The 24577-nt window shown below is 43.0% G+C and overlaps 1 protein-coding gene across 1 annotated transcript in view; it reads right to left on the reverse strand.

Annotated features, from left to right (window-relative positions):
- nt5dc1 (5'-nucleotidase domain containing 1) overlaps positions 1-24577 on the reverse strand; it is a 57374-nt gene that overhangs the window by 12457 nt on the left and 20340 nt on the right. Inside the window, exons 7-9 of the mRNA XM_056405511.1 lie at positions 12911-13085; positions 8986-9083; positions 1226-1347 (exon numbers count right to left, since the gene is read on the reverse strand). Of these exons, the coding sequence (XP_056261486.1) occupies positions 1226-1347; positions 8986-9083; positions 12911-13085 (395 nt within the window). The remainder of the gene's footprint in view (positions 1-1225; positions 1348-8985; positions 9084-12910; positions 13086-24577) is intronic.

Below are 24577 nucleotides of genomic sequence, written 5' to 3' on the forward strand. Positions count from 1 at the left end.
TGGGTGTGGGTGATGACGAGTATCGTTGGGTGGACTCTGCATGTGCCTGATCTGATTTGTCATTTTATTATATGGCACTGTGAGACACCACAATACACACAAGCTTGACACAGTTTTATCAGCTGTGTACGATTGCCTACGCATAAAATAAAATGTATTATTAGTATTATTAATATTATTAAATGTAGCTGACCTGTGGATACCTCACTGCAGGTTTCTGGCGACCGTTATTGCCTGTGTCTTTCCCTGGTTTCCTGTCATCTCACTACTATCACTAACTGTGGAAAAAAAAAACCGCTGTAATTAATTGTGGTTAAACCGTGCCCTAACCTTAAGCTTGTAAGTCAGACATGATGTCATCGTTTGGGGTTAAGGAGATGGCTGTGGTCGGGAGTAAAAAATGTGTTACAAATCAGAAGCTGCTTTTATATTGAAGGCTGTCGAATGAAATTATAATATTCTTGTATTTGTCTGACAGGTGGTTTATATCAGGGGTTCCTGAACCTCATAGTGAATTTTTCACACAGCCCTTATGAGCGTGCTCAGGACCACTGCCCCATTTAATAAAATCCCTTCAGATGAGGCTCCCAACAGTGCGGGACAGCTACTGCAGCTTCCGCTCCTCAACAAAGAGCCACAGGCCAAGGAGCTTTCACTGGACTGTCTGATGTAGGTTTTCTTGTTGCTGGCTAATGTTTCGACCGTTGAAGGCTCAGATGAATCAGCGTTTTCTTCAGCTCCGCTCACTGTGACATTTTTTTTTTTCTGCTTCAGCTGAAAGCAGCGATTGTCAAAGGAGTTCTAGTGATCAAGTATTAAATCTTCAAATCAGAATATTGCATTTCTGTCGACATTACCTGAAACAAAAAGCCAACTTTGCTTTGAGTTGTTGGGCCTTTGCTTTTTTTTTTTTGTCTGCCCCGAGACATCACAATAAAAAGAATAGGCTGCATTGTGCATAAGAAGCTGGTATGAGGAGTTGGCTGCAGTACAAACAGCATGCTGGCACACAGGAGCCTTGTCCACAGTCATGCCAAGGGCCACGTTCCTCCTCTCCATCACACCAGTGTGAATCTCCCTGAGCTGATTTATTATGAAGCCCTCATCTCTTTCAGCCTCTGCCAAAGCCGGAGTTGAGGTTAAACCTCAAAGCGAGCCGGAGATGTCCTTCAGCCAGAGAGTTCAGACTGCCCGCTCCTGTAATATACGATCTGGCCGGCCTTACCTTGGGCTCTGGTTTTCCCGTCATGGTCTTGAGCAGCTCGTGGAGGTGCGGCCAGTTGCCCTGGGAATACCAGCCGGGTTTGTCCAGCGAAGGGAGCCCCTCTCTCTCCTCCACGTCGTTCACTGGAGGAGAGAAAAAAAATATTTTTTTAAAAAAATCAGTCTGCACAGTTTGGCCAAACAGCCAGCTGCTACATGACCAGTCAGCCAGCAACGAACCTCAGCACAGCTCTCAGCCGCAGGCTCACAGGGAAGCAGAGCAGCAGAGGCAGAGTGTGGATCATATGGACAGAGAGACTGCTTCAGTAGCTACAGGTTAGGACTCTCCTGCAGGGAGGGTTGTGAGATGAGCAACACAATACAGAAAAATACTGACACAAAACATTATTTTTCTCTGATTTTGCTCCATTTTGATCCATTTGTGTCCACACAGGATGCGTTCAGGTACAGTATTGAGTGTAGGTCACCTTCATTTTGGCTGCATTCACACAACATCGCGTTGGTTTTGGACGTAAAAGGGAAGGAAATAGACTTGAAGAGTAGAAAAGCACACTAAACTAAACTCTATTTTATTTTTCCAAGAAACTAAACCTGTTGTTTACAGTTCAAATAAATGTATATATTCAACATATCTATATAATTAAAAAGGGAAAGATAAGCTTTCTGATTTGGGGCACTAACCCTCTTCCAGCAGCCATTACCTCAGCTCAGCAGTGGAGGGGAAAACCAGGCTGTGAGTGAAAGCAGAGCAGTGGTGACTCGCCCCCTTCAGACCCAGCCATGTCCCCCTTTGTCTCAGTCCAAGCGCTCTACAACACCACGTGGAAGTTCAGGAGTGCTTCCAAAACCTCACATTTACCCTCCAAGAATGTCGGAGCCGTGCGTTCAGCCATGCAAAACACCCAAGTCACAGTGAGCTCACCCGGCTCATGAATAATGACTCAGGATTTTCCACTTGTTAGCTACATGTTTTATGATTGTGTAGAAGAAAATGTGATTCAGTGAAATGAGTTCAGAAGAGTCCAACCTCTGGTTTCACTGTTACTGTACAAACACTAATGTTGCTGACTTTGGGGAATATACAGTAGTACAACAGTGGTGTTGTATAAAAAAGCCTGGTTCAAAATGATTTAAACTACTCAAAGATGCAAAATTACAAAGTGAAAAGATGATTAAACAAGAGCAAGTGTGTCTGAAATCACTCTCTGTTTAATATGTTTTGAGTATCTCTATTCTCAGAGTGTAAATGCACACTACTTTCTGCTAATAAACCCACAATGCAATGCGCCAGTTTGTTAAAAAATGGCCAACAGTCGACGGTGATGACACAAACTTATCATAGTAAGTTATAATAAAAGTAGGTGTCCAAAAAATTGCAATTTAGAGTACTTGTTCATTATATATGGTGTGTGGTGAATGAGCAGCTGTGCTCTAAAGCTAAATGCTAACATCAGTATGCTAACATGCTCACAAGCAAAATGTAAATAATGTAAAATGCTGATTTGAGCAAGTAATTTTTTTTACCATGGTTGCTATCGTAAGTTAGCATGTTAGCATGCTAACATGGCGAAAGTGGACATGATAAACTGTAAACACAGCACTGACATATTACCACCATTAAGTAAGTAGTGTTGTCTCTGTATCTGATGAATGAAAGTCAAATATCCACTTTCCTTTAAGCTCTGTTTTGGTCTTCACCAAATATCCGGCTCTTTAGCTGCTAAATGCTCCACTATGTTTCCCAGCTGCTCTTTAACTGTGCCTGTCAGCTGTTTGGTGCTGGGGAGGTAATGCGCAGTGGGTTCATCACAACTTTTTTCACTGAGAAACAGCTTCTTTCTATGACCAGGAACGAGGTTGACACAAGAAGCAAATAGTAAAGTTATGGGGCGTAAAACCAAAACAATGACCTGACAAACCAGTGCATGAGATCAACAACATAGTTTCACCAATTCTTCATGTAAAAACACTGATCAGTGCAGCTTCCAACTCTAACTTCTGCACATAAAATAACAATAATATATTCGTGCATAGTGATTTCGTGGCTTGATCACAACGTGCAGAATCAATCAGGAGCGCGGCGTGCTTTCTAAAGATGGTGTACTGCACATGAGGAGCTGCGGAGAGAGATTTGGAGTGGAGTTCATTCATCAATCACACGGAGAAGCTGCTTTCCCACGCAGGACTGAATTCAGTCAGAGCTGAGTGGTGCAGTTTAAAGTTTTCGAGGAAACGTTTGAAACAGACATTTAACTCTAATCAGATAATTAGTGGGCTGCGTTTGTATTTTTCGGTAATTTCCCCAAACGCTGAAACACTCTGTCCTAACGGTTTGTGGTTATTTATTGGCTGCATTTTTTTTTTCTAGCGTGAAGTGCTGACACACAGGAACGTGACTGAGTTATATATGAGACTGACACAAACATGCTGCAGGTGGTCTTTATTATGTGGACTGGAGCGGGTCTGGTTTGTGGTGCGGCGCTTCTTTCAGCAGGAACTACAGCGTATTTCAAAGGGCCTGTCAGAGAACACGTAGACATGTGTAATTGCTGTAGAGATTTCACTGTCTCTAATTACAATAATTGCAATGGGGAGTGCTGATGCGTCACTTCCGAAACAGTAGTCCTGATGTTTTTCATTTTCCAAAGTGTGTTTCATTACATTTAAAATGATTTAAATCCTTCCTTTTTTTTCCTTTCTCTTTTTGTTGTTGAAGAAATGCTGCATTTTAAAGGGCCATTACGTTGATTTCACACTAGAAGATTAGTTTACTTGTTATGGTAAATACTCACTGAGAAAGCAGCTACATTGGACTAATTTAATTATTATTGTTTATTTATTATGAACTGTTTTTATTATGATCAACAATGAGCTAATGGACACATGAATTTTCCCCTAGGGGATAAATAAGGTATCTATCTACATCTTCTCTTCTGTGGCATGTGGTGGAGAAAAGAACCGCGGTGATGTCATAGTGATGTCAGAGTGATGTCATCAGGGTTGCGAGAGTACAGATTTTTGAACAGAAAGCCTACGTATGTGACGAACTGGTGGCGTGGAGGTTCACTAAGCATGGAGAGTCTAATGAAGAGATGCTATTCAGTTGCATTGTGGGTAATGTAGTATCCAGCATTTTTGGAGTTGGATTGTGACTTAGGGGTTAAAAAAAAATCAGTACAATTCTTAAATGTAAAGATAAATTATTAAACATTTATTTTTATTCATTCAAATTTTTTTTATTGTTTTTAAATGCCATTTTACTGTCATCTTAATGTTCTACTTTCAATGTATTTCCACTCCTCTGTGAAGCACTTGCCTTGTGTCTGAATGGTGCTGTATAAACTTGCCAGGACTCCCTCCAAGCAGAGACTTTTATTTTAAATAATGATTGAAAATCTGACCAATATTGACAAACCACATTCTTAAATGAGTCAAACTTGAAAAAACACCAGAGAAATAGGAATAAAGTCAAATTTATGCACGCATTTAAAAACAATTACACTAAAGAAATGACTAACATGTGGTCTGATGCTGTCTTTTGCCGTTATATAGGAATCAACAGACCACTTTCCTGGAAGTAGGTAATTGGTCCTCTGGACAGGCGGTGGTCTTTAAGTTGACTGACTGGTATTTAAGAGCAGCAGCAGCAGCATGAAAGAAGAGCCTCACCCTCACAGACAGAACCACGGCGTTCTGCAGAGCACGGGGCGCCGCAGGTTCAAACTGAGGTTAAATATGCTACAAATATTGTGACAGGAGAGAGTGAAAGAACAAGTGATGAGCACCTGCACATGTAGGAGTGTACGCACGCACACGTGCACACACACACGCACACACACACACACACACGCACGCACGCACGCACACACACACACACACACACACACACACACACACACACACACACAGTGGCGGTAACAGCTGTGAGGACAGTGGACTTTGAGAGAGAGAGAGGAATGAGAGGTATGTGGTCTGGAAATGTGCAGCGGAGACCAGCGGCAGCTTTGAAGATGTCCTGTGGCATTTTCACAGAAATAAAAGAAGGTGGTGATGATGAAGATGATGAAGATGATGATGAAGATGATGACGACATTCGACAGTTTGTTGAAATACTACTGCTCTCTTTTCATCTTCCTCACATATATACGTTCTCTCAGCTTGAGCCGATATTCAATAATACCAAGTATTGTGGAATTTCCCGTCGTATGCGATATTTTTCATATCAGAAGAATATCAGAAGTTTGTTGCTTACTCTACATTGTACTTTGGCATGTGACAAATAAAACTGCTGCTAAACTGCAGTTTCATGGCAGCATCGCTTATTCCTGAGACTTAAAATACAGTGGGGGTGTTTATTCCTATTTGTGCTGGACTGTATCGAGATGTTAAATTTTGGATATTGCCTCATAATAAATTCAACTTTCACTTCTCCAGGCTACGAACTAAACATGGTGGCAACCATGTCGGCGATTGGCCTGAAACCACATGACCATCTTTGAAGAAGCCCCACAGGCTGATATGTATGTGTATTTCTACTTATTTAAATGTTACTTGTGATGTGATTGTTTGAAGGCCACAAGCTGAAACGTTTCGGTCTAATAAAGTTTACTGCAACTGTCGCTGGAGTTTTAATGTCTTCAGACTTTTTCCTTTCTCAGTGCTCCTTGGAAGTCGGTGAAGTTGTGCCAGAACCCCTTACTTTGCTTCTGCACTTATAACACTGCCATAATGCACTTCAAAGAAAGGAGAGAAGATGATTTTTTTTTTCTTTTGCTCATTCCTCAGCTGAGCTCTGACAGTTTGCGCAGCTTCTGGCTGTGAGCACAGCTGCTGCGCGCTGGTCGAAGCTGTGGCTGTGGATATGGCTATTCGCTTGGACTGTGGCTTTATTTGTGGTTGAATGAATAGCACTATGGAGATGGCGACGGTAGCTGAAGTGTGACTGTTGACATTAGCCAAGAAAGCATTGTTAAGCAACACGGAATCTGAACCCACAGTGATTCAGATATGACATATGTCTTAATAACGCACCACAGGAGCTTCACTACGACTCACACTCACACTGACGAGCCCTGCATGTACTCGGTGTTAACATGTTCGATATGGAGGGGGCTCGCTACAGATGCACTGCTGATGACCTGCCAGATGCGTATTCTAAATATTTGGCTGCAGTGTGACGAACATAAACAAGTTGTTTCTGTAAATAAAAACTTCTGGAACTTTGTGATGTCACAACAAAACAGTCACCAAGCCCCGCCCACCTGGACCCACCGTTCAAACCTTGCAGGATTTGGTTTCTCTGAGTGTTTTTACCTGAACTCTGCCATATTTTTTATTGGATCACTCTGAAAACAGTCAGCCAATCAGAAGAGAGGCTCAGAGCCTCCTCTCTTCTGATTGGCTCACCGACCTGTTGTTACTAGAGCTCCAGAGAGAAGCCTGAGAGAGGAGATGTGAAACTACACTGAGATGGTTTTTGGTTCTTAAAACCACAAATATATCTTCTTATGGATCAACACTTCAAATAAAACAAAGAAGAAGCGTTTATTGGGAGCTGGAGTCCATCCCAGCATTGAGCATGAGGCTGGCACAATGCACACCTACAGATAATTTAGAGTTACCTGCGTGTCTGTGGACTGTGGGAGGAAGCCCACGTGAACATGGACAGATCACGTGAAGTACTCACTGAAAACGATTCAGTCAATACAAGAAGTGGAAGTTCTTCTAAGTAATTTAAGAGCTGATAATCAGCTGTATAAACTCCCTACAAATTCATCCCGACACTGAGCTGTTCGTGCTTGGAAAGCGTTTAACCATCAGTCCTAAAGTCATAAACTTCCTGTGTCAAATTCTCCTACAAAAACTTTACTGGCTAATAAATAAAAAAGAGAGAATTTTAAGCATGCAGAATATCAAGTGATGTGTCCAAGTAAGAAAAGGAGTGGCCAGTCTGTGTGGAGGCCAGGGGAAGAGCAGATCCCTGATGCTTTTTTTTTTTTTTTTTTCTGCCAACGTGGCAAAACTCAGGAAGAGCAAGGGAGAAGAGAAGAGTGAGAGTGAGAGAGAGAGAGAGAGAGAGAGAGGGGAGAATATTTTAGAGAGTAGATCATCCTGTCTTCACACATAATGCATCCCCTGTGTTACTGCTGGCAGGAAGACAATCCAGATGAGGGGAGCGCTCCAGCGGGGCTGCCCCTTTCTGTCAGTGCACACCTTTAACATGAGCCTGCAGGATCAGATGCCTGGGCTAATGAGGGAGAGGGAGGGGGAGGGGGGAGGGGAGAGGGGGGCCCACGAAGGTAACTGGACTGTTGATTGGCCAGGATCTGAGCCAATGAAACGCTGACAGATGATACAGATTTTGATTTAACATCTGATCTGAGCTCTGATTCCCTACGACATCTGGAAATAATACAAAGGATATTAAAGATAAAAAAGCACTACTCCATCAAAGGGTCAGTTCACCCCCCCCCAAAAAAAACAAACACATTATATTACTTACCTTAAGTGCTATCTAGTCATGCACATAGTTTTACAGATTTTATTTGCCCAAATTTTAGGATATGATGCTGCACATGGACATACAGATTGTATATTTGATTTTCTCTGGGAGTGAGAAGTGTAACATTCGGCTGACCCAACAGTGTAACCTGATCTCCCTCAACTCTATCAGTCAGTCAGTCAGTCAGTCACAGTCATTTGTGTTTATAGGGCTGGCCCTGCTGTTGCTGTGCACGCAAAAATAACAACAACAAACACAAACAAACCAAAAAATGGACAAACAAAAAGAATGTTCAGTGAAGCAGATTGGGTTGGGATTTTTAACAAAGTTAGATAATAAGTGTGAAGACTCCAAACTGGCTGGTATCTCTCACAGTTACATAAAAACGACTCATGAGTGAATCATCCACGTGTCACACTGGTCCAACGTCCAATCTCGAAGACAACTTGCATCCTGTTTCCGCTCCGGTTTTATTGTGAAAGTCCGGACTGGAAGTTGCGATTCATATACATGGCGTCACACTTTTTTGCAGTGGACAGTTTGAACAGTGCTGTTATTTATTATTGAGGTGATGTATGTGAGTATAGTGCGCATCATATTCCAAAGCGAGATCGTCCACAATATAAGATCATCAGATCATCATTTCAGTTATTTTAAGGGCAAATTATCAAGACAGCAATATGCGCCTATATAAGCAGGTTCACCGTGTGCAAACACAAACAAAAATGTGCTTTAAATGTTTGGAAAAGTCAGGTGGGACATGGAAACGCTCAGAAGGTCAGAGCATCCTTTGTGGCATATTGTGTGTTGCGTAACATTGCCATGCGTCGTGGAGGAACATAAACACACCTTCTTTCTTACCACCTGGTAAATCCACCACATCGTCAGGACTAAATTCATCCACCACGGTTTCATAATGAACCGAAAATGTATTTACGCTTCTCGTAGTAGAACGTAAAAGATGTCTGATGTTGTGATTTGTGTTGATGCTTAAATAAAATAGAGTCCTAACTGTTCAAGTCAAAACCTCAGGCTTATAAAAATACTTTTTTTTTCATTCCTGTTTGCTGACACTTGCAGATATCTGATTTATAATTGACAGAAAATAAATCAGGAACAACTTTGATCATATATTAATAGTTTAAGTCTATGGTTCCTGCTCCTCAAATGTTTTCCTCACTATGAACACAATAAAGATGTCTGCATGGGAAATAGTGATGGCCATTTGTTATTATTTGTTGTTGTTTTAAAATACTCACCCAGGGTCCTGAAGGGCCTCTGTTGGGGCACCAACGAGAAGAAACCGGGCTTCAGGGCGTTTGTGATGATGACGTCAAACAGCTCCTCGAAATCCTTCCTGCAACAGCCAGAGAAACAACGTTAACCTCTGCGACAGGACAATGCCTGGACAGCATCCAAGTACACTGACTAACACAAGCACAAATAGCTCAGAGAAGCTAAACAGTGTGTACAGATGATGGAAAGCATGGTGCAATAAACAGTGTACACATACAGCGCTGCGCAGGGAGTACTTAGTCTGAAAAAAGTAAACACTCTGAGAGGGTAATATACTGTGTACACTCCCACTGGGCTGCAGTTATGAGAACAAGTGAGACGAGAGCAGGAAGTATCCAAGAAGCCCTACGGTATAGAATATGTTTAAGTACAGTACATATATAAGAGGCACCTCTGCACAATCTTCCATATAAAGTGAGAGGCGAACAGAAGCCTGACCAAACAGGAAGGACGTCTTACTGGGAAGCATGTAAACTACTCAGTTTGATGTATGAACACGTGCGTGCACTCTCAGCAGTTATGATAAAGACTGATGCAACGGTTTATTTACGACTGTTTAAAAGCTCATGTAAGAGATCTGACACTAAGTAAACAACAGGAAACAAGGAGAGGGAGAGAGAGGGGACGCGATGCAACAACTTTCCCACCGGCCTCCAACCTCAGGGTCGATGCTTTTATACGACCAGTGCCTTAAAACCCCCTAAACAACCAGGGACCTCCATTCACCCTTCACTGCATCACAACAGGAAGCAGAACAACTCGCTGCGTGGGTGCTGTGCTTCTGTCAAATGACTGAAAGCCTGAAGACACAGTGTCCAGCAGCATCAGGAGAGTCTCCGGGGATCCACAGGAAGAGGCGTCAGGGCGGCACTGACCTCCAGCAGCAGCTGACAACTGACAACCTCAGTAGACAAGAGACGTTTCGCCTCGACGGAGGACGTAAACCGCACTGTGTTTATGTAAAAGGCTTCATATTCAGACCACCTCTACTTTTTGCACGTTTTATTGTGTTGTAGATCTTATTTCAAATTGATTAAAGTACTATTCTTCCCCATCAATCTACACTCAGGTCAGGTGCATCCTGGTTGCCTTCTAGACTGGATATTTAGAAAGGCAGACATCTGCGTATATAAGGTCCCACAATGCAATGCTTCAATTATTCTGGGCAAATCTTTTTTGTATTAACAATATATCAGATCACTTATTATCACCAACCCTGCATTTGACTGTGGAGCATTTTTTAGCCTCGTTTATCTCGGTGTTTTGGTTTTCTTCTGATCAGGCGCTCACGAATCCAGTAGCTGTCCCGGGACCAAGCGACAGTCAGACAAAGTCAGAGACTAGCTGATGAACCTTTGTGGAACATTTAGCAGCTGAAGAGCAGCTGGATGCTGTTTCTCAGGAGAGACCACACAGACAACACGACGTGCGTTTGTCAGGTGTCTGCTATGATATGTAAACAGGCAATTGTTTACAACTTCAAAAACTCATATGCTGGATGCTGTATCTACAGGTTGTTCTGTGTCCCATAAGATGCAAAAAAAAAAACCAAACAATTAATGCAGTTTTAAAATATTTAAAAATCAGGCAATGGGTGTCTCACTTAGTAATAACTTACCGTACCACCGCTTTACCAGCTACTAACTACAGCTAAAAGCTAAGTAGTTTTCTAATTTTAAGATAGCTCGTTACAGAAAAAGTGACTAAGTGGACCAGGAGTTAAGATTATCCACCAAGAAGCTCCGTAGCTGTCCAGAGCCGAGACACAGGCTGACAGATTTAGAAATAAGTGGAGCATCAGCTAAAGAGTCACACATTGGAGAGAGAGAGAGCGGAGGAGAGTGAATATTGTGTAAACAGGCAACTCTTTGCGAGCAACAAGCCAGCCATAACAACTTAATAATGTGATAAATGTTGGTAAATGGTGATAAATGGTATTAGATGTTTGTATTTGCAGCTTGTTGTTTGGCCAAAAACTTGTGAAATAAGGATTTAGTTTGAAGGTGTTGCGTGAGTGATGATATCTACCTAGGCGCTCAGTGGAAGCAAGCAGAACCTGTGAATCGGAAACTGATTACAGCTTTCGGACCGTTCGGAACTGGTTCTCGACTCCCATTCCTGATTTTCACATGTAAAACTGTGTTTGGAGATATCTTGAATCACGCAGTCGAAGCTCCTCCGGCTCTGTCTGGTCGACAACGAACAAACCGGGAAACCGCGCGGCACTCCAGCTGTGAATGCCTTGATCTGGTCGGAGGCCAGTGTGTTGGGTGGAGGTCAGCGCTCTCCTGTCAGACAGCTCTGGCCTTGTTGTGCTACTTCTCACAGATGACCGTCACTGGCCCGCAGCCAGGCTGTGGGCGAGCGAGGGTTTTTCTCTGGAAGAGTGTGGGGAAACAAGAGTGGCTGTCTTTCACAATAAAAGTGCTTTCTCAACAGTGACACGACACAGACAGAGAGAGAGAGAGAGAGAGAGAGAGAGAGAGAGAGAGACAGAGAGAGAGAGAGAGAGAGATAGAGAGAGAGAGAGAGAGGTGGGTACACTCTGAGTGGAGATAAAACAGGAAGGACATCTCCGCAAACCACGTCTGGCAAGATAAAGCTGAAGCGAATTTCCTCTAGTTATCACAATCTGCATCCTCTGACCTTGTGAAGCGCTGATTTGGATATGATTTTGAGCACACACACGATCATTCATACACAGCTGGGGCTCTAGCTGCTCTCCTTGGGAGATGATGCACGCTGCGGCGTTGGAGGTCATGGACACGAGAAGGGAGGGGGGCAGCCAGTTAAACAGCAGGAGAGCAAGGGAAAATGTTGAGGAACAACAGGAATGATCAGGCTGCTCTCTGCTTAACAGGAAACCGAGAGGGGTGGGGTGGATGCAGAGGCCACGTGAAGCTGGCAACCAGAGTGAGACGGCCTTAACTCGACCTGCATTTTGGAGAACAGTCGAAGAGCTCAAAAGGCAGACCACCTCGCCGTGCGACTGCAGAGTAAGATCACAACACCTCACACAAGAACCACGGAGGCTTTTGTTTGTTCAGTCCCAGCAGCCGCACGGACATCGTGTTTTTTCAAGGCCTTCTTGCTGCTCGATCGAGTGTGTAACGAGACTTAGGCAACAAAAATAAGCCTCCACCACAGAGTTCACTGTGAACAGAGGGAGGCCATGAACACACAAAGCCTGCCTTAAACCAAAAAAAGCCCATTAAGAGAATAATCCCTCGTGCTGCACACCTACCGCTATAAAATGAAGTGCTGAGTGATAACAAACAGCTGACTGTGAGCAGGTGGACTCGTGTATTTAATCGGCAGACCTGCCGGTTGTTGCTTCTCTTCCCTCCGGACATTTAAACCTGCATCCGTTGCTTTTCGAGAAACATGTTGGCAGCAGAACACTCTGCAAACATATACAACATGACATATTCTCACCTCATTAAGTTGTTATGGTTAGCTTGTTGTTAGCAAACCCATGAGTTTAGTTTTCTGCTGCCACCTGACTAATTCAAGTTCAACATTCACTCTCCCGCTTCAAGAATATTTGTCTCTGTAACTGCTAAGTGCTCCATTATATTTACTAGCTAGTCTCTACATCTGTCTCTTGGTTGTATGTGTATATGTGTATAGCATATGTGTGATGATGATGGTGAATCCAGGCGGGTGTGTGAGCCACCGAGGACTGGAGGAATGACTGATGGCATGCGAGAGCTGTGAGGAATGTTGTGAGTGGAGGGAGAAGCAGAAAGTGGCAGCTCGGGCTGAGCGGACCTTCAGGTAATAAATCCTGTGGGGGGCCGTTAAGGCAAGGTAAGCACTGCAGACTGGGGCCTGGTCTTATAAAGGGAGGGGGGGGGCAGTCTGTGGTCCCAGTGTGGGCAGTCTTACCCCAGGATGTGTTCACAGATGAGCCTGCAGTAGTCGCTGTGAGAGCTGGTGATGAGGAGCAGGACCTTCCCGGCGTTCTTCATGCTGTGCAGCCAGGTCTTGACGGAGTCGGAGCAGGGCTGCAGGTACCGGCCCGGGTCCCTCTTCACGCTGGGAAAGTAGGTCCCCGCATCCTCTGCACAGAGACACGTGAACACAGTCACACAACCAGGAACTATTATCCTCCGACATGTACATATACATACGATCATATGCTTTGGCCTTCACAGTAACAAACCCACAAACCAGCTAAACGAGCTTCCCCAACGCATGTGTTCATGAACTGTCCCCTTAACAAAACACGTTTTATGTTTTTGTTGTGTTCTGCTTAATTCTCCACATTTGTATTCACAGCAGCAGAGGGGACCCCTCCGGGGTCGTGTTCCCCACTTCTGAGGGGACCATCAATGGGCTCTCCTGACTTTGAAGCCCTCCAGCTGCCCTTCACTGCATCCTGTCAACGCACCGCGCAGAGCTAAATATGGCAGCGCTCTGATGGCTCGACGCTGTTACGCAATCCCAGTCCATTAACAGAATGCAACTATTGAACTTTTGTTCTCAGCTGAATGTAAATAACTCTTGAATAAAACATAACCTATAAGGGAATAGAAACATAGGCGGTTCATGCTGATTGGCAGTGTATAATGGTTCATCCATATGTGAATCCTAGGTCACAGAAAGGTGGAAATTCTCTCGGTACTGAGAGGAAATGTGACAAAAATAATATCTTGAAGTCTTTTTCTACCCCTTACACAGAAAAGCACTTGCTTACACCTAAATGTTACGATCTAATGATGTAAACCGCAAGATAAAAAAAAAATGTGGATTCAACCCTGAGACATGTGCAACCTTATCAAAACAGAAAAAAAACGAGGCGACCTGACACATGGTATTTGCTCTCGAGCTGAATGAGGCAACCAATCAAGTGAGAAGTGGCGAGAGAAAAGAGGGCTTAGAAAAACAGGTCAGGGTGCGGATGAGTGGTGTGTATTCATGAGCTTAGGTGTTTATTCTGGCGGAGAGCGCCGGCCTCACAGGAGCATCACTGGGCCCTTGACTTTCCTCGGACCGTGGCCCAAACTGTCCCCTCCCTTTTCTTTGCCTCATACACGACACAGTTCTGATTTTCCGGACCCATCGAAGCTGCGGTGTTCATATTATCCCACATTAGGAAAGTTTAAACCAAAAATTACAACACACTTGTACTGTTGCTACCGATCCGTGAATCAGTACCAAAGCCCCGAGCTCTGGGAAGTTCTCGCGGTCGAATATCTTCCATCTTTTGTCGCGACCGAAGCAGAGGCAAACAGTAGAAACACAACTCTGATGTCACAAAGCAATTTACCAGGAACATGCTCTTGAACACATCATGCCAGATAACGTCACATTGCATCCCATCACTTTGCACCGGTCATCTTTGTCTTGTCCAAAACTCCAATGTTTTTTTGCCGAGGCACTTTGTTTCGGCACCGTCTCTGCAGCGATGGACTGGGTCTATGGTCTGTTTGACGTGGCCTTACGCCCCACTGCAATAAGGCAAAACATCAGAGCCTGCTGTCCGTGAACTAATACAATGTACGTGTGTGTGTGTATATATATATATATATGTAAGTATATATATAAACAAACAGTATATATGTCATTCCATGTTGAAGATATCGGTCAGTATTCTAGTCTAAGCAACATGCCCAAGTCATAGGAATGGGAAGTCTCACCATTCAGTTGACATGGCATGAATCCACAACATTAAAATTATATAATAAATATATAATAAAATCATATAATACTTAATATCATAATTAAATCTTATTTCTTTCACCGCAGTCATCATGACTGCAGCTCGGCAGAGGGTTCGTCAAGCTTCAAGTGAGTCACAATGTGAAGGGAAAGCTGATCTGAAAATGTATTCAAAATCAGCCGAGGACTTCTTCGCCTTTCAAAGCCTGTCGAGACGGTTCAAAACATATTTCTCTTTAATCTTTTAAATCATCTTAAACAAACAGTGTTTCTCCAAGTTGCCACCTTGATAAACATTTGTAGAAATGAAATTAAACGACTGGAACCCAACGTCATTTGGAACAAAATGTCTGTACCAACGGTCCATTAGTGGGATTGGATCTTATGGCACGTCTGTTTTAAGCTCTCGGTCTTTCTTAGTGGGCTCTTGATCCTGATGCAAAGGAGCAGGCCTGGAGTGTTACCACAGCCAGAGAGGCACAGTGTCTGTGATCAGAGGGGTTGGGGATTGTGTTTTTGAACACAATGCTCTTACCTCCTTTGACAAAAAAAGACTCTTGTCTTCTTCTAAACAGCCACATAAGAGCTTGTGCATGAGCCTGAAGTGTGGATGGCAGATTCAAGCAGCTCATGAAAATCCTGCAGCATGAGTTTGAAAAGTGAGGACATGCTGCCCCCTGGTGGGGGAACACGGGACTAGCTTGAGGAAGGAGAAAGCTCTTGTAGGTTCTCAGGAGGCAGTGGAGGGTTCTAACCAGAAGATGACGACAAACACAAACAACTGAGACTTTGATCCCAACCAAGAGACCAAAATTCATACATTTGAAATTGTCCCAGATGTAAACATCGGGGCCTGACTTGAAACTAATTTCTTCTGAAGTTTTAATTGTGTCCACAGACCATTTCACCTTCAGTTAAACAGAAGGATCGGGTCATGTTGACCAATGTTTGGCCCTCAGTTTGAGGGGTAGTTCCTCCTCTGGGACCCGGGCAGCATAAAGCCTATCCTGCCTCATTACCCACAGCCAGGGAGGTCATCTGAGGGAGGTTAAGAGAGCTCCCCCCCGCCAGCAAAATCCCATGTCGCAGTTCTGTGTGCGAGAGGAAAAACAACTGACCTCGCCGTCATCCCTTGTGTTCTAACGATCAAATACCGTCTCCTGTCCAAAACAACAGGAGCTGTTCTATTCCACCAGGATCTGAAATTTACCACCCAAACACACCTGACACCAGGGCCAGGGAATGGCTCTATTCATGTTGTAATGCATTAAAAACACTGTCAAGGAAAGCATGAAGAATGAAGGAATCAGTGGTCCCACCAAACTACAAAGGCTGTGACATTTCAATGCAGGTGTTGCCGTTTCCTGTTTGTGATAAGTGACGAAAAAACATCTTCAAAAATCAATCTCCCTTCATCTGGATTTCTACTTTATAATACTACTTTTGTGTCTTGATGATCATCAAACTAAATACAAAGTTTTTTCAAGTTACTGTTTAAATAAAAGTCCATTTTCTTTTATTTATTTTGGGGAGCACATGCATTTATTTTGAGTAGTTGACAGCCAAAACTGAGATGACACATCAGGAAACAACAAAAGTCTTTGGCCTGGCTTGTAGTGAAGGTTGCAGCTAGATGAGATACAGTAGTGGGAACATATTTTGGCATGACACATACTTGGTCTGAAAAATTTTGGCAACTTTCCAAAACCGACAATCTCAGACAAGCTCTTTTTTTTCTTTTCTTGCTAACATCACTCTTCATGTGAGGTGCACCATGAGTACCTTTGAGGTAAGACTTTGTGCTGTTACCCTCATTGGTACAAGAGTAGGTGAGTATTGCAATTGCAGGGTATTTCATGAATACTCCAGCTTAAATAAAAATCAGGTCTGGCAGGGTGATTGAACAAACTGCACACTTTAGTTCTTTTGAAGCTTGACTGTAAAAGGGCAAACAGCTACAATAACATGTAATTTGCTGCTGCCAGGCTGGAAAAACTTCAACAGAACTGTAGTGTTGTCAGAGCTAACAAATTTACCATTGTTAAAGGGGCTATTTTGTAAGTTTTCTCTGCCATACAACATGTTCTCTTGCTTGGCGCAAGTGTCGATCGCCAAGAGCTTTGGCGATCGTTGGGTTTAAAAGACGAGAGGTTATAACACGTCCTCTGAGCAGCGCTACTTCTTCAGGGCAGACTGGAGGTGAAAGTAAGCCACTATATGGAAAGTCACTAAGACAGACCAGGGCTAGCTGGTTAGCATGCTAACCTCAGCAGAAGAATTGACGTGATAGAGACAAGAGTTAACATTGCTGTTTGTTTCCACCTCTGGAGACAGCTGCTGGTGAGGAAATGAATGAAGTTTGATGTTGAACTCGCATGTAGTTATGTAGCAAAACTTACAAATAGCTCCTTTATATTTCATTAAAAATTAAAATTGCTCAAATTAGTAATAGCAGTTATTTTGGAATATGGGAAGAAAACCACAGTAACAGGTGTCACTTTTTCACAAAGATTTGATGTGAGATTGAACTAGAGTAACAGGATCTAGTGAGACAGCAGCTAGACATAAAGTAATGTCAGGGTCTGTCTTTGGTTTTCTATGTGCCTGAATTCAGATTCTCTTGAACCAATTACTACTTGCATGGCAACATGTAGTGAACCCTGATCTGATATTGATAGATATCAGTAGCTGTGCCTCCTCTATGATTTATTTTTTCCTGCATAATTGCCCAACATCTATGAGAAAATGCTTGCTTGTGCCATCGACCAGACGTTAACCGTGTTTGACTTCTTATAAACAGCTTCAGTTTGTTAGGTTTGGGTGAGTCCAGCCCTGACAAGGCCTCAGTGACACCTCCCAAAGGCGACTTCCTATTTGTATAAATGCTGCCCCATCATCTGTTATCTCTTTAGCCCCCTGTGTGGCATTGGGCTGCAAGTAGAGAGTCCAGATTGATACTGCGGTGCAATTTGGGACAGAGCAACATGTGATCAATCCACAAGTACCAAAGAGAAAAGCATATTTAAAACGCTGCCTGGGCCGTCACCAGTGCCAGTTTACTACAGCGTGTGTGCGCGCGGTGGAGTGAAACGTGCCTCTGCAGGATCTGGCTGTGAATGTAGGACTCAAGTGCCCCGAGGCCCCGCAGGCCTGTGGCTGGGCACCATGCCGCACAGTTCTGGGCGCCGGGCCTGGACGGCTGGAGAGTTGCCCAGCATCAGAGAGGGAACCGCGACCAGCAGCAGCTCAATCTCTCTCACACATCAAAGCGTCCTGACAGGATACACAAATCAACAGTTGCAGTGCAAATTAGGGCTGAGCACGGGAGTGTTTCACAAACAGCCACACCAAAAATGATGAGAGGGCAGAATCCAGAGGCACATTCGTTTTCTTTATTGCCCAGTTAAGCAGCAGTGAAGATAAAGGCTATCATAACAAATATGAAAAAAAGATGCTTATATCCATTTTCTCATTATACTTAACGAGCATCAAGCTCTTCATATATGAGACACACGGAGTGGATCTCTAAAGGAGAGCTATAATCTCAAGTGTTTTCTCTTAAAAAAAAGGCATCCAGACAAATGATGTTTCCCAGCACCTGATGGAACCACGTGGAAGACACTGGCCGGGCCATTTTGTCTGTGGACTTTCCATTTTTAGCAGCGCGGCCGCAAATTGCTGCATCATGTCCCTCATGGTGCACACACATTTTTTTTTTTTTTTTTTTGTCTTTGGTCAGTGACAGAGGAGGAGAATCTTGAAATGTTACCCATGACAACAAAAATGCAAAACAACTCAATAAAACCCTTTTAAAAAAGGGGTCTGACATCTACAGACGTATATGTATCATATCTGTCATATGCAGCTATGTATAATATGTAATATGTAAGATTTGCAGCAAGGAAGTAACGAATGTCTAGCTGGAAATAAAACTGAATTCCCATTTTGTCCATTCATTTGTTATGGAGTCGGGGGGAGGAGTTAAGTCCCATTCATTCATCAAAAGATACTGGCATGAAACTCTACCGGGAAAATCATCAGTTCAAAATTTGAACAACTGTGTTAAACACACACCAAAAGTGCAAGTCCAGTTTTGTTTTGTTAACATCTGCGATGACGAAACGTTTTGAATTCGCCACCATTCTGATTTGTGTCTGCGACTGGCTTCTTCTACAATGGCAATGGCAACTGAGGCTTGTGGGTATTGTAATATCATGACAGATAAAAGATGATTTCTCGGAAACAAGGTTCAAATAACTGAAACTGGTGGTAAGTTCATAAACATATAGGACAAAGTCACACCTCTTCTCGGAGAGGTGATGTGCTGGTTTTGAATGAAAGAGGGGCTTTAGACTGATCCATTAAAAGCTTTGTTGAACATATTAAAAGTAAAAGCAGTAAGACTGTTTGATCATTGCCTCATGAAATCCAAACATGCAGATGATATACTAAGGATTTGACCAGCAGATATTGATCGTATCAAACCCTTCAAACTGTTTCACAGTGTTCCAGTTCCTCATGAAGGTTTGTTTCTCCCATCACTACGGTTTAGCTTTCCCAGCAGAACCTTGCAGGAACTCCAAAACCTCAATGCCCACATCGTCTTTCCGTCAAATCCTCTGGATTTAACACAAATAAAAGAGACAAATAAAGCCAGTGTGGGTTAACAAGCTGTCTGTTGCTTTTTGTGGTTGTACCAGCAGGAGAAGCTGCTAGTGCTTTCAGGACTTGCTTCCCAAGAAAACCTACTGTTTTATCCTGACTCTCTGACTTTTGGGGTTGACGTCTTTAGTTTTTATTGCACTTAACATAATGAGCTGAAAAGAAACAAGTGCACCTACATTTAGTGAATAAAAAAAGTAAAATAAAAACAAATCGATTTTTTAAATCCCAGCGCTCTAATTGGCTCAGTTGTCTCTGCAACAGTAGGAAACAGCTGTCATTGAGCACAGCACCAAGCCTGTTTGAATCTATAAGAATCAATGTGTCAGAGGTCTGGAACCAGGCTGCAGTTCAATATACCTTCAACCAATGCACTGAAATATCCCCTTGTGGTCTCACTTTGAGCTGCTGTGCTGCAAGGGGGTTGGGTGGGTGGTCTCATCTTGACAACCATGATACTTAGAAGTGCAGGGAAATTTTCTCTAAAGGATTCCTATCTCACAGATTCCCCTTCTTTGTGAAGAGATGTTGCTGAAGCAGAGAGAAAAGGCGACACAAGGAACAATGGCAGCTGAAAAAAAAGAAAAAGAAAAGATGTGGTGGCTTTTGGACACCAGTGTGCAGATCACTGTGGGGGACAGTGACGCCAGTTGCACAGTCATTCTCCCCTCAGAGCAAAAGTGAAGAACACTGCAATCTGTCATTATACCAAACCAGAGCTATATTTAGCCAGAGCTATCTTAAGAAAACTGTGAAGATTCAAACTTCAAGGTTTAATCTCGGGACGATCTTATCTTGAATTCCCCCCACGGGGTGAAATAACTCACATCACGTTTTATACTCACGTCTGGAGCTTAATAGCTGCTTTAATAGGTGCAGAAGTTTCCAAAACACACAGACAAATATTTCGGTGCATTTTAAACAAAAGTTAAATTTAAACACACAGGTAAAATTGCCCTTCAAATTAAATATATTTAAGCTTTTCATTCTTGGCTGAATCCTGCTGACTCTCAGAGGAGCAATAAAGAAAAGCACAGAAAGCAAAACGTGTAAAACCCTGAGCAAGTCCAGCCAGGTTTGTTTTAATCATAGGGGTTTTATGGCACTCGCAGAGTTGAATGATCCTCCCATCTCAAGGTGCAATCTCCATAAACAACAGCTTAGCATCGGGCCACCAGGAGCATGCTGGGAGTCATCTTCACACAGGACTCTTAGGAGACAATTAATGTGGGAAGGAATTTTAAATCTGTTTCCCGACACTCAGTTTTGTTGCCTTAACTCATAAGTATATAATCTTACTTTTTCATTTTGCCCTTCTCATCTTTTTCTTCTCTGTCTCATTTAGCTTTCAGAGCTGCTTTCTGATTCTCTGTGCAACACAACCCAACAGACACGTCCATATCCAGTCCAGATGTGCAGTATACAGACATCTCATAGCCACCGTGACCACGTCTGTCAGTGTGACGTAGCTTATTGCTGCAGACTGAGGTCACTGTAGGACGTGTGACGAAGAAGAGGGAGCGCTCTCACGTGCTGCACTTGGAGTTTTACTTTTGTAACTGTATTTGTTCGTGAGGAAAATTTCAAACAAGGTTTTTGCTAGATTTTAGTCATCTCAAGACTGATTACAAACCATCTCTTTCTGCGGCACAGCACGGGTATATCAAATGGGATGGTAGGACACGGCGGACATTTTAGCTTCCACTGTTTCGGATTCTACAGGATCAAACTACGTCAAAACTAAATACAATTGATCAATGGCACCAGTTGTCAAAGTCAAAGTTGAACTCTCAGTGCAACGATCTAAGTGCATGGATTGCAAGTTTATGGCGGAAAAAACTGTCGCACCTCCAGACGAGTCAAAGGGTCAAAAGGGGTTACACTTGATGAAGCAACACTTGCTTCATTGCTTCATTAATTATGGGTGAGTTTTTGGCATAACACGCAATAAACCAATCAGACTGCCATCTCACAACTGCAGAGGAAAACTGATCGAATTGTGAGCGAAGTGAAAGCACACGAGCGAACTGGCCCGGGTGCGAAATACTGACGCATGCCTTTGTACCCTCAGTTATAACTGACCAGTCTGACGTATCAAGAGGTGTGTGTGGTAATAGTCTGGCGCGGTGTCGTTTTCAGGCGATTTAATGAAAGTAAACCCAGTGGAACGGTCATGTGTAACGGCACTACGCTCTGGAACAGCAGCACATTGTGGAATGCAGTACATTTATGTCAGAATGCGCACTTAAAATAACAGCGAAACACTGCCTCGTTAACTTAGACCAGACGAGACAACTAGCCAAGACACGAGCGTTGCACTTTGTGCCGCTTTGCGCTGGGTGAACGAAAGGGCCCAGATGCTAATTGTGGCAGTTCTAGCTGAAATCAACTGATTTTGGTCTGAAATTTCACTCCTATAAATGCTGTTGTGACTGAGTCTTTAGTAGGCCCAGCCAGAAGATGAGGTCTTTATATACACAGCAGTGTTGGCCTGAAGTGCATCTTTACAGTACAATACGATGTTTTTTTTTATGTTGCCATGTTGTAGCTCAACATGGCAACATAAAAAAAAACATCGTTGTAGCTCAACATGGCAACCACCTCACAAATTTGCTGTGTTGTCCACAGCCACAATAACAGTGAGGCGAGCTGTTACGGGCTTATTAAACCGACTGAAACCTTTGTCTTCTCAGAACACAAGCACAGGTCTTTGGTGTTAGCAGCTTCTGTCAGACTCCAAGTGTTACTGCACGGTTCCCGATCGGAGCCCACCTACCAGTTCATTAGTGAGTTGTTTGTTTGACACTGTACAGAAAATGCCTCGACTGTTATTGTTGCACGCAAAACACAAATTTAGCTTATCTGAAAGCGAACGGGCCAGATCAAAGCACGGGCATCGCTATAACATCATTTAGCAAGTCAGACATAACAGTGTGCATCCCCACCCTGATGTGTGACGTCTTGCTGTGGAACAATCTGTATGTACACATTTGTTACAATGCTGTGAGAGAGTGATGATCGTTTTAGACATGAAAATAGGCCGAGGCTGATTCCAACAGGAGGAGAACTGCCATTTAAATCTCAGTTGTGGATTGTGTGGTGTTTACATGTAGTTGTGTCCTCAGAGACGGAGACAGAGACAGGAGGGGTGAAGGTAAATGTTGCCTTTCCTGAACACACTGGGAGCAGCAAAATGTAAACAGACAAACATCTAACTCTATCGTGTCGCACCATTCATAACAAAGACGAATGGCGTGCAAAGCTGACCTGATGTTAACTTCACTGCTGTTGTTTGACATCTCTCTCTCTCGCTCTCTCTCTTTCGTGTAAAGGCTTAAAGGACTGATCCTTCATCCAAAATAGAAATATATATTTACACCTACCTCTGGTGATATCTAGCCTTTCAGACAGCTTTAGTTTAGTCTGCTAACATATAGCTATGATTCATGTCCCTGCCTTAATACAAGGTAAATTGAATTTCTTTTGAAAGAAAATAATACCGACTTTAGCCCTGAATGCAGCCTGCAAATGTTAATATGGCGACTGCATAGCCTCATATTCAGTTAACACTTAGGGCAGATATTCTAAATCATTTTCTCTACTATCTCCAAGTACCATACCTGGCTTGTTAGCTAGTTAATTAGCCAGCAAATGAATTAGCCTCAGATTAGTCTTCGAGCGAGACGCCAGCTGTGCTAACAATGCTAACCGGAGCCTATGCTTAAAGGTCCCATATAGAATGAAGGTAGATGCCACGTGTCCTTTGATTATAAAGCAGGTCTAGCTTCTATATTAATACTGTGAAAGTATCAAAGCCTCAGTCCACAGAGAAATGCACACAGCCTGTATTCAGAAACTGAGCCTTAAAACCAGCCGTCAGGACTTCTGGAACTTTGTGATGTCATAACAAAGCAGTCACTAAGCCCCGTCCACCTGGACCCTCCATCCAAACCTTGCAGGATTTTGTTTCTCTGAGTGTTTTTACCTGAAATCTGCTATATTTTTATTGGATCACTCAGAAAACAGTCAGCTATCAGAAGAGAGGCTCAGAGCCTCCTCTCTTCTGATTGGCTTACCGACCTGTTGTTACTATAGCTCCAGAGAGAAGCCTGAGAGAGGAGATGTAAAACTACACTGAGATGGTTTTTATATCTTCTTATGGATCAACACTTCAAATAAAACACTAGAAAAGTGTAAAAAAAGAGGAACCTTTAAAGAGGTACTATTTTCGTGCCCATTTGTGTAGTTTGAGTGAACTGACCCTTTAATTGTCCTTAAATACATCTGGCCTCAACCCTCTATAGATGTTGCTCATAAAGAAAAAGTTCATCATTTCCAAAAGCAGTAGTGGGGACCCGTTTTAAATGCAAACAAAGACATCAAATTAACTCAAGTTGCCACTTTCCAGACTAATTTAGGCTCAAGACTTGTGGCATGGATGACTTCATCATCTAACTTAAATCTTTATGAAGCTGTAAAAACATGGATACAATTGCTATGTCAACACACAGTTGGCACATGTACATGCTCACTTTTTGACAAGGTCATTTAACCAAACGGTGTGTTTGATGTATAGAAAAAAACATCCACCGTGACAAACCTAGTATCACCATGGAGATTTCCAGTTAAAAATACTGCAACTGATTACAATAATAGACTGTCAGGGTGTAAAACGGAGCAGACAGCTGGGTCCTAAGTTGTCTTTAGAAAAGCTAGTAACCTATAAGACAAGGGATTTTGGGGGAAAATGTTGCAAAGGGATTTTTACTATGTAGGAGAAGAATCAAACTACAACCACTTCTTTTTGGTCAAAGTGGTGCTTGGCTGCATCCAGAAAGAAAGCCATGCCGAGCCTATCAGACGTATGAAGCTCAGAACAATTACTCTGAGGGGAGCTAAACAAATTCAGCATTCAATTTAGCCATGGATGCTGAGGTGAACGAGCGGTTGGAGACGTGGTGGATTTGATGAGAGCATTTTGGTATTTTTTGCAGCTTAATACCATGTTTGAAATGAAACTACTGACTTTTAAAGCTGTCTTATTTTGGATTTGCTGGATTACCATAAAACCAGCGCACATGTCCCTTCGCCACGACTGCCCCCTACTTTACTGAGCAAATTAGGCATTACTTTTCTTCAGTAGCTCCACCTTTCCTTCACCGACTTCCAACGGTGACAGCTGAGTCACACGTGTGTATTGCTAATAAAATGGCCTCATAGATTTTGTTT

This window comes from Seriola aureovittata, chromosome 19 (genome assembly GCF_021018895.1).
Source record: "Seriola aureovittata isolate HTS-2021-v1 ecotype China chromosome 19, ASM2101889v1, whole genome shotgun sequence".
NCBI lineage: Eukaryota > Metazoa > Chordata > Actinopteri > Carangiformes > Carangidae > Seriola > Seriola aureovittata.